At 38.6% G+C, this 10,347-nt stretch overlaps 1 protein-coding gene across 4 annotated transcripts; it reads right to left on the bottom strand.

Moving 5' to 3' along the window:
• Window positions 1-8,761: 8,761 nt before the first annotated feature.
• Window positions 8,762-10,158, bottom strand: LOC122649982 (BURP domain protein RD22-like). 4 transcript variants are annotated; one of them, XM_043843259.1, is made up of 3 exons: window positions 10,058-10,158; window positions 9,830-9,941; window positions 8,762-9,717 (listed from the first exon to the last, which is right to left on the bottom strand). In XM_043843259.1, the coding sequence occupies exons 1-3, from the start codon at window positions 10,094-10,096 to the stop codon at window positions 8,783-8,785; spliced, it is 1,086 nt and encodes a 361-aa protein (XP_043699194.1). In that variant the 5' UTR covers window positions 10,097-10,158; the 3' UTR covers window positions 8,762-8,782. The 4 variants fall into 4 exon arrangements, with proteins under 4 accessions (XP_043699194.1, XP_043699195.1, XP_043699196.1 ...); XM_043843260.1 differs by having other exon boundaries at window positions 8,762-9,714; XM_043843261.1 differs by having other exon boundaries at window positions 9,836-9,941.
• Between the last annotated feature and the right edge of the window lie 189 nt (window positions 10,159-10,347).

Raw genomic sequence — 10,347 nt, 5'->3', positions numbered from 1 at the left:
TAGTGAGTTGTTTTGGGGTACTTATGCTGCATTCTGTAGCCTCCGAAAAATGTGTGACAACCATGCTTTTTGTTGGATAAGCTTTAGCAAGTAACACCAGTCTTTGACGTTTAGACCGGTCACGAAGTCAAGTGATTATGTAAGATGGCTTTACTTGTTTAGATCCTCTTAACTTGTTCTATGTTGAAACTGCTTGACACTTGGAACTTGCGGAAACCGAGTCAGAACATGTACTGTTATATGTGAACTTGCTGTGAATTGTCTGGTTTCTCACGAGGGATTCGTGCAAATTTCAGTGGAATGATCCTATGGGCTGTTTCTATCTTGAAGTGGTGAATCCAGTTGACACGCATGTTGGATCTTGCATTGCATTAATCTCTAGGTTGAAACCCCAATTTGGGAGGAGACACCGTTGCCCGGAAGCGCGCCTTTGAGTATCTTTTTCCCTTTTTGTAATGGTAGTGATCTTTTTGTCATTCATCACTCTCTTACTTTAACTTTTGATCCCCGGTATTTGTCCGCGTCCTGGGTGGTCCATGGTTTTAGTGCATGGTATCGGAATGGGTATCAGCAACATACAAAATTGATACGATACTGATATGGTATCAGCTTGGATCGGTTGTATCGGACAAAATTACCTTTGAATTTCCTTAAAAAAATGAATTTTCTGATCATTTTACCTCTTGTTCGTACCATGCTATCGATATGGTATCGGTGACTAGCAAAACTGGTACACGGGCGATACGATACCGATACTTAGAACCATGGGGTGGTCTGGTTCCATTACCTCACCCTCCTATATTTTATTTTCTTACATTTTTACTATTCTTTTTTTGATACACCTTGGTGGGCCCCATGTAGTGCTGTCACTCTGCAAGCTTAACGAGCAATAGGTTTGTGAGATTTCTAAAGACGTTACTTTGTCCGAGATTCGAGTGGTAAAAGTCTCACTATAGCCGTTACTCTGCCCGAGATTCAAGTGAAGTGAAGCAAACTAGCAGTCCCTCTCCACTGAGCTGTGGGACATCTCATAATTCATATTTATCATGTTCTTTTTACTTTGTTGATACCAATGCAGATCTACGTTTCTACGTTTTCTTTTACTTTTGATACAATGTAGACTGTTAGAGTATCTCGCATTAGTGTAGATAACATGGTTTTTATTTATAGAAAGTAGCATGTTTTAATTTTTATTAAGTACATTTAATTCACTTTGCATTTATTTATTAAAGTATTTTCTATGTTTTCCCTTTGCCAAAACATCATATTTAGTTTCTTTTCAAATACTTGAAGCATATCAAATTAGCTTTGCATGTTGGAATTGGACAAATCATTACAAGAGAATATACTCAATCATGCATCTAGTGGAAAGATCAATTCGACCTGACAAGATGGTGTGCTAATACATTCTCACTCTTGTAACCTAGCCACTTGAGGGTATATAAGGTTTCGATTCTTTAGGCCCTAAGTTAGGGCCAAGCTGGCTTAGGAGACTCAATAAAACCCCAGCCCAACTTGATATGACATCGCTAGGACAGAGGAAAGGTAGCAGAAAAGGTAATTGGCTGTGATACCATGTAATCATTGGGGTGGTACGAAGTATGGATCCGAATCCTCTACTTCTGTCATGAGAACTTCCATCCTACTTCCTTGTATTCTTAGCGTGTCACATGGCCTGACGCAAATCCTACAGTTAATAAAAGCCAAATTAAATTTTTTTTGAATTTCACATATGTCTTGATTAAACCACTTTAAATCCCACTCAAATCGGTTTGTCCTAAATCGAACCGAACTGAACCCAACCCACTTCATAACCAAACTAGGGTTTTTAGCAATCAAACAAAAAATCAATGGTTCGTTCTTCACTTCTTCTTCCCTAAAACGAAAAGCAGAGCATGAGAAGCCCTCAAACGCCTGCAAGAGAAGCCCTAAAACGACCGAGGTTGCCTCACTTCCTGCAAGAGAAGCCCTAAGACTTCCAATGACAAATCGAGAATGGGGGTTTCAAGATCTGGGTCCATTAGGAAATTGTAGAGAAATTCTTCCAGACGAACCAAGAAGTTTGTTGTTCGATCGTTTCGAATGAGGTTGAGCACAATTTACGAAGCATCAGTGGACGATTAATTCTGGGATTTTAATGGATCGGATCAAAATCAAGAAAATCGCCTTATATATTTTTAGCATGGGTCTTTTTTTCTTTGTTTATAACCCTTGTCTCTGTGGACTTATGGATCGAATTCCAAATCGAATCTGGAGGTAGAGGATCAATCGGTTCAGGAGAGTGTTTTGCTAATTTCTCCCCCAAATATGAGGATGGATTCATGGAAGAACACCTTTTAATCTCTTAAAAGGATTAATGATCTTTCTGTTTCAAGTCAGACCCCTTTTGTAAATAATCATCAGCTCAGATCTTGAATAGAAGAAACATTTCAGTTTGTACATTTTCATTTATCATCTTTTATGAAAGTTGGAATTGGAAGTTACAATTCATTTGTTCATTATCACCTCTCAGTGTTGGAATGGAGAAATCGCAACAAAAACAAAACTTGTGATATTCCTCCATTTTATCACAAACCAGCGAGCAGCTAAGGAACAAGCAAAGGCCTCTTCCTCATCTCGTACTCCTCAGAATTTGGTTCCAAAAGCAATGTGGAAGCTCGATCATTTGGATGGATGGTGACGGAAGTGAGGCAACCGCAGTTGTTTTAGGGCTTTTCTTGCAAGCGTTTTAGGGTTTCTCATGTTCTGTTTTCGTTTTAGAGAAAAAGAAGAGAAGAATGAGCCAAAATGGTTTGGGGATTTTTTGTTTGATTCGTAAAAACCCTAGTTTGGTTATGAAGTGGATTGGGTTGGGTACGGTTCGAGTCATGATAAATCGGTTTGATTGGGATTTAAAGTGGTTTAATCAAGACGTGTGAAATTCAAAAAAAATTTGAATTTGGGTTTTATTAATCGTAGGATTTGCGTCAGGCCACGTGACACGTTAAGAATACAGGGAAGTGGGATGGAAGTTTTCATGACAGAAGTAGAGGATTCAGATCCTACGAAGTATACATGTAAAAGGTAATAAAAACAATTTACCAAAAATAAAGACAAATAAATGGACCTATACAAGGTAGGTCTACAATGGGAAACAAATCAAAAAAGAAAATATTACAGGATATACAGCTATATACGCGCTACATACAGGTAATAAAAACAATTTACCAAAAATAAAGACAAATAAATGGACCTATACAAGGTAGGTCTACAATGGGAAACAAATCAAAAAAGATAATATTACAGGATATACAGCTATATACGCGCTACATACAGGTAAGATTAACTTCAATTTCCACTTACAAACCAGTCACAGCCTTAATTTGAGAGAGCTCTAGTCCTATAAGAACAGCTGAAGAATTCACATGCTTGTACAGCTGATCTCTCACAAAGACAATGGAGAAGGGTTCACTAAAATTCGCTTGCTTAATGGTTCTCTTGGTCATGGCATCAGGTACTAGTCTCTCTCTCAAGTCTCGACACAAACGCAGACGCACACACGTACCTGTAGACATGAACAAAATATAAGCAGCATGGAATTAATAGACTCTGGTTAATGGTTTTATGTATCAGGTATGCCATTGTCGATAATGGCGGCGGCGAGGGTGGAAGCAGCGACGGCAATGCCACAACAGCCATGCCAAACCGACGATGACTGTCACAACATAGGGGGGTGGCATGGGTGCCCTTCAGCAGAATGCATTGACCACTTCTGTAAATGTGTTGTCAACAAAGAAAAACTGCATTAGTGTGTTATCATGCGTCTTTCACAATAAGATTTCGTTATGTTGAAGGAACGGGTCAATGATCAATAAAATTAAAATTTTTTATATTTTTTTTATTTGGTTACTGTTTGTCGATTGTCTTTTTGATTTATTGATAGATTATTTGTTGAGCTGAGCAACGCTCTCCAACATATATATGTAGGATTTTAAAATCAGGAATTGGTGATGGAATCGGTTCTTGCTGATTTCCGTTTCAAATCGAATCGGAATTGGTCTCTAGAATCGACCTGAAATGGCAGAAATCAAGGAAATCTTGATGTGAAAATTCCAATACTTTTTTTGATACACTGATTTGGAGAGATGACACTACATTTGAGAATTTGAAGCAGTTTATGGTATTTTGGTGAATTATGATACTTGTATTCCAACACTGTCATATTGTATTTTCACAATGCTGATCGATACCATAGAGGTCCTCATGTTTGTCCACATGGTCTTGTACCCTGTTCATCTTCAATAACCCCTGCCGTGTGGAAAAACTTATATATGTTTGTTTTTCAGCTTTATCTTGTCTGACAAAAGAGGTGAGATGTGTTTTTCAGCATTCCTTTTAGCGAAGCATTAATGCACTGAAATATAGATGTGGTATAATTAGTGGGTTGTGGGCTTGCAAGTGAGGCTGTCAATGCAGATTTCTCTTGCTGTATTCTCGACACAGAGACTTGGGTCCTTAAACCTTTCTACATATTTTTTTATCCCTTACAGAGCACATCCAGTTTCTGAAAAGTTTTATGGAATGTGCAGTCTGTTGGGAAATCGAGTTGGATTAGTAGAACCTTTTCTGATGCGTACGTATGGCCATTGTGCCCTGATAAACATCTCAAATTAATGAATCAAGAGATAAGAAAGGGATACACAACAGATCTCAGAGGGAGCTATATATTGCCAGTAACAATAGCGTGTTTTCAGATGAGAAAATACTTTGTGTTTGTAAAACACTTCTACGCTGGGCTCATCTTGTCAAGACTAGTTCAATTGACTTCCTCATCTAATTGGAGATAAATATTCTTGGTTTATCTTCTTTTATCAGGCAAATGCCAAACTAGACAAACTAAAATCCTTCTTAACTCATGCATGTGATTTCTGGTGCATAGAGATATGATCTTTAATGTATTGACTTCCACATTATAGGTATAGGTATGGGTAACAGTATTTGATTTGATAATCTTTGCTTGATGATAAATATTTCTTTCCATGTTTTTATTTTTAATTAGTCCTTGGAAAAGACATTTACAATATCACGCTGACATGTAGGAGACACCATTTTATCAAAAAAAAAAAAAAAAAAAAAACCCATAGCTGATGTTTGTGAAGCCTTCAAAGTGGCTAGACTCGGTTGAAATGATCTAGGTGGCTCGGTAGCAAAGTTCCAGAATCATATCTCATTTGGAGTTAGAGCCAAGATTGTTGAGCTTACTACAATCATGTATGTAAAGGTGAGCAGTTTTTTCTTGCAAAGTTTTGTTAGCCACATATTCTGAATGGTTAATTGATACTAATTTCATCAATTTTTGTTATTTATTTGTAATTCGATAGAGATCACTCATTTTGTGTACACTCTTTCCTTCCAATGAGTTTTTTCTTTCCAAATTTTCATGGCATTTTTTGAGTTCCTTTAGTTGAAACGATTGATCTGTTAGAACGAGTGTGTGCATGGACATGGGCTAGGTGTGTGTGGGACGTAGGTGTGTGAGTTGGCATGCGTGCACATGTTGTTGGTTGACTATTATCAACCACAAAACAATTGTTGTGAATGTTAATTGTCAAGTAACACCGTAGCAGAAAATAACTTTTAACATGTTGTGATAAAGTCTCCAGGGACTGAGCTACTTTTCCAGGGCTCTGCTGCTGACGTAATCAAGATTGCAATGATAAATATTCACTCTGTGATTGTTGAGAGGTGTGAGAACCCTACTTCAAGCAGCACCTTTGCAAAACAATTTCCCATGCTTAAGGGTTGCTTCCGGATTCTTTTGCAGATTTGTTCATTAAAAAGCCACTGATGCTGTGTTATTGGTATATATATTTCTGTGTTAACAGATTATCTCAAAACATTTGCAGTATTCAAGTTTGGGTGAAAACCAAAGTAATACAATTTCTTTTGTTTGACTTTAGGCCTGTTCCTTCTCAAACATGTTACAGTCTATTTGTATTTGATGGCAATATGTTTTTGGGCATTGTGATGGATTCTACTTTTTTCAACCAGGTGTACATGATGAACTCTACTGTGGGAAGTTGATCCTTCTGTAATACAGGAGGCTGCATTGCTGCTATAAGTGATCATGGAAAGTGCTGTCTAACTTCAGGGTATATGAAAGCTAAGCTGACATAAGTTGGAAACTTCTAATTATTATTTAAAAACAATTATATTGACTGAGCAGTATAAATGATAGGGGCTCTCTGGAGCCTTTCCAGGCTGAGCAGTATAAAGAAAATGCCAACATACAACATTCTTGAATTACATTACAATGAATTTCCTTGAATGTGAAGTGGATGGTTATGTTACGAGGAGAAGCCAAAGATACAGCATAGCTGCAACACTTTGTACTTAGAAGTGAAATGTCAGAACAGAAGCGTAGCATATTCTGTATTTATGAGGAAAAACCTCCTTTGGACATAAATTTTTTCTAAAGGGTTATGTTGTTGGTGGAAGTCCTCATTCAGGAGGTTGATGGTCAGCTTCTGTCTATATCTTGGTGGACTTGTTGAGAGCTATGAGTTTAATAAAGGCTGATTTGGTCTCAATTCACTGCAAGATGTAATAGCTACAGCACAGATGGAATGGCAAAGGTTTCACAAGGGCTTGTGCAGTATCTTCAAACTATCAAGAAATTTTTAAGGTGGTTGGATGATCTACTCGGTAAAAAAAGAGTCAAGAAAGGTGGTAATTGGAAGTCTGTTCTTTTTTTATGGGATTCAAGCTTGATGGACTTGGATTGAAGCACTGGAAAGACCCAGAGTTTAATAAGATGACAGATTCAGTGGTGCTGGGGTAAATTATAGAATAGCCAAAGAAAACGCTGTACAGAGCATAGTTGTCACGGTGTCTAGGCGACCCAAGGCGTTTGAGAGGGTCTAAAATCAAGGCGGCACCAATAAGGTGCCCAAGTCGACCAAGGCGCCTGGATGCCTAGGCGACGCCTTGACAATTATGGTACAGAGCACTGTAAGTATTATTTGTTACCTGTATGCTTACCATGTTCGTTTTTCACCTTCTGCAATAAATACACGAGAAACGATTTCAATTATTTGTGTTAAATATTTGCTATCTTTCTTGTTGCTTTAATGGTTGATTTCAAAGGCCTGGCTTTTGAATGTACCGAGTATGATTTGGTGTAGAAAAACTACTCCAATATACAGGTAGCTAGCCATGGATATTGTCAAATTTGTGCAAGAACTTTCCAGAAGATTTTTCTTTTGATGGAAGAAAAAATGGAATTGCATAAAAGGATGCAGAGAAGAAATTAAGAAATGACATGATTATAACTTTTGAGATGGGGAAGTGATAGCCGAGCCGACCAGTAAATTACTAATATTTTATGATTGGATGATTCCTTTGAAAATGGTGAAAGCTACAATTTGATTACATTAATGGATGATGGGAGTTTTTTCTAACTGGCAATGACCGGTTGGCATGAATATGATGATACCGATAGGTGTGGAGAAAATAATTTCTTCATTTCTTCTGTCATTAGAAGAAAGCAATGGCTATGTTTTTCATTGATAGAGATGGAATGAGACACCTAACTGTCACGGAATAGATTGTCTGCAAATGACGTTTGATCCATTACCAGCAAAGGAGCACAAATACAAATTTTCATCTCATGGTTGTTCTGGTAACGGAATCGGATAATTTGCCTTGTCTCTGTACTGGCTATCACTTTTGTACTTTGGCAGCTGCGACCTAATTGGCAGAGCAGGATGTGCATCTATTTTATTATCACTCCCGCACAGAAAACTGCTTCCCTATTATTATTTTCTTAATTTATAGTAGCTTCTATGCACTTTGGTTTTGTAGAGTCCTCAAAAATTAGAAATACGGGAATTATACCAAGGCTTGCAGGTATCAAAGGAGTAGTAGGGGTGGACGCATGTAGAGGTATGGATGGGTAGGAAGTGATAGATTGGCTGATGCAAGGAACAAGCAAGGGATGACCGTGGGAAGATTTCATTTTACTTTATGACACTTCTGTTTTGATGAAGACATTTGGTTTTTGTATCTTTTATGAAGAAGAATAGGCAAGTGATTTCTATAGCCTAGACACTGTGTGTGTTAATTAATGGCAGAAGGTTCTATGTATGGTCCTGTTCCCCTGTTTGATGAATTCGTAAACCCTTTCCCCTCACATCAAAACCTCCCCCTTAATTTAATTTAGTTTGTTCTCATCCCAAAAAAACAAGGGTAAAAGAGGATCAATTCTGCCAAGTCCTCAAGTACTACTGAATGCTCTCATCTTATCCTAATTGGACTTCTGCAAGCAAACTTTTCTTTTCAAATTTTCTTCATGTAAGCAGGAATATTCCTGCTACCCCATTGGTAGCCAAGGAAATGGAATCTTAAAGTGTATTTTAAAAAAAATACTAACACCTAGCAGGCAAAGGGGAAGTGGATTATCCCATTTTCTTGGCTGCCACTCCTGCTACAAGTGTAGCAGCAAAATATTTTCCAATCCTACACCATATTTTTCTGGTACCTGAGTTTAATCTGGTTGGAAAGTAGAATAAATAAGCAAGAAGAAAGTAGTAGCATTTATTATGTATATAATATTAGATGTAAACATCTCCATGGATCTATTAAGTATATATAAGTGAACAAACAAACCCTAGAGGTGGGTGAACTGTGAAGTACAAGTACATGATCGAATACCATTACATGCTATGGTAAGTGCTCGTGTAGACAAGCCTTCCTATAGGCACAAGGAGCAAACCAAAGTGGGGTGTTATGATATATTCTCCTCTTAACTCTTGACCCACACCACATGATCCTCAGGAAGGAAGTGACAAACTGGAGTAGTCCCTGGCTTAATCTTAAGTACTTGGAAGGCCAAGTGCTTGGGGTTCCACTTGGAGGTATCAGTGTGGCAAACAGCAATAGCGTTGGCCTTAGTTCCATCAGCACCAACTAATGAAACCTTGTATGCCTTTGTGCTGAGTGTTGCATGGCAATAGAACACAGCATACACATAAGGTTGGGCATGGCATACAACAGCCTTGTCACTTGCCTTCTTTTGCACACCAGTGATGGTATACTGCTGCTTCTTGGTCTCCTCTCTGTCCATCTCTGTCGACATGGCTTGAACATTAGTCCCAAGCTTTGAAGTGCTGAAATCAACCATAGACTCCAATGAAGTAGCACAATACTTGTCCTCCCCTTGTACCCCTGGCTCCTCACATTCTTGGATTGTGTTCTTCATCACTTGTGCTTCTTTTGATCCAGGCACGACGGCAAATCGTTGTAAGACATCGGAGAACTTGGTAGAGGAAAAGGGTGTGGCGTCGGCTTCCTTGCTCGGCAAGAAGGCGGCACCGGGTGTTGTCTTGGTGAAGTGTAAGTTCATGGTGGTGCCTGATTGTAAGTCTTTCTCTTGGAAGAAGAGAGCCACATTTGGGTTATCTTGGAGCTGATCCTCTGAGGCTGCGTACCTGTAGACGAATGGGCTCTTAGGATCCACGCTGACGACCACGGGCTTCTTCTTTGGGCCTGTGTTAACAGAAACTCCACCTTTTCCAACACCCACATTGGTTCCACCATCAGGCTTACCAGTGCTCACACCTACACCCTTACGTCCAACATTTACTGATGTGGGGGCACCAGACTTGCCTTTTCCAGTGTTAACATTTACACCACCCTTTCCTACACCAACTGCAGTGCTCTTTTCTTCTGTTAGATCTGACAAAAAACAAAAAACAACAATAATAGTATTAAGAGAAATTAAGCTTCATATATAGTAGAAGATGCATGAAGATTGATATATATATATATAGTACTGTTAAAGAAACCAAACCAGAAGCAGATGGTAAAAGATCTCGGATTGATTTCGGCATCTGGGTGTTTGGCAACATTGATTGCCAGTAATCCTCCGAAGGTAAAGTTGCACTGGTCACTACCAAAGCGAGCTGCAACAGTTTAAAAATAGCCAAAAAAATAAATTAATTAAAATGGTGCAATATTAATCAAACTGGTCAGAATGGACTTTTTCTTTTTTTTGTTGTAAAGGGTACTACGTTCTTACTGAAAGAAAACCAAGGATAGAGAAGAGACGAAGATCCATTGAATTAGCTGGGTAGCTTGAAAACAACACCAGAAAGCTAAGGAAAATTTAGAAGAAAGCTGAGAGCATAGATTGGGAAGAAGGGGGGTGAGAGTGTAAGGGAATTTATAAGGTTCAAAGAGTAACACAACACACAACTACACTGGCGACTGGATAAATGCTTTCAACTACCATAGGCTTTCACCATTGAATGCGGTCCAGGCCAATATAAGGAGGAGGTGGAACTGGAAGAGATAGATAGATTTCTTGGA

This window comes from Telopea speciosissima, chromosome 2 (genome assembly GCF_018873765.1).
Source record: "Telopea speciosissima isolate NSW1024214 ecotype Mountain lineage chromosome 2, Tspe_v1, whole genome shotgun sequence".
NCBI lineage: Eukaryota > Viridiplantae > Streptophyta > Magnoliopsida > Proteales > Proteaceae > Telopea > Telopea speciosissima.
This window is presented reverse-complemented; position numbering and strand designations above follow the sequence as displayed.

Bases quoted from the DNA above. Each gene is read 5' to 3' on its own strand.
- LOC122649982 (XM_043843259.1), bottom strand. From the start codon at position 10,096: ATGGATCTTCGTCTCTTCTCTATCCTTGGTTTTCTTTCA. The intron at 9,942-10,057 runs GTAAGAACGTAG...AAACTGTTGCAG, and splicing joins CTATCCTTGGTTTTCTTTCA to CTCGCTTTGGTAGTGACCAG. The intron at 9,718-9,829 runs GTTTGGTTTCTT...TTTGTTTTTTGT, and splicing joins TCTTTTACCATCTGCTTCTG to CAGATCTAACAGAAGAAAAG.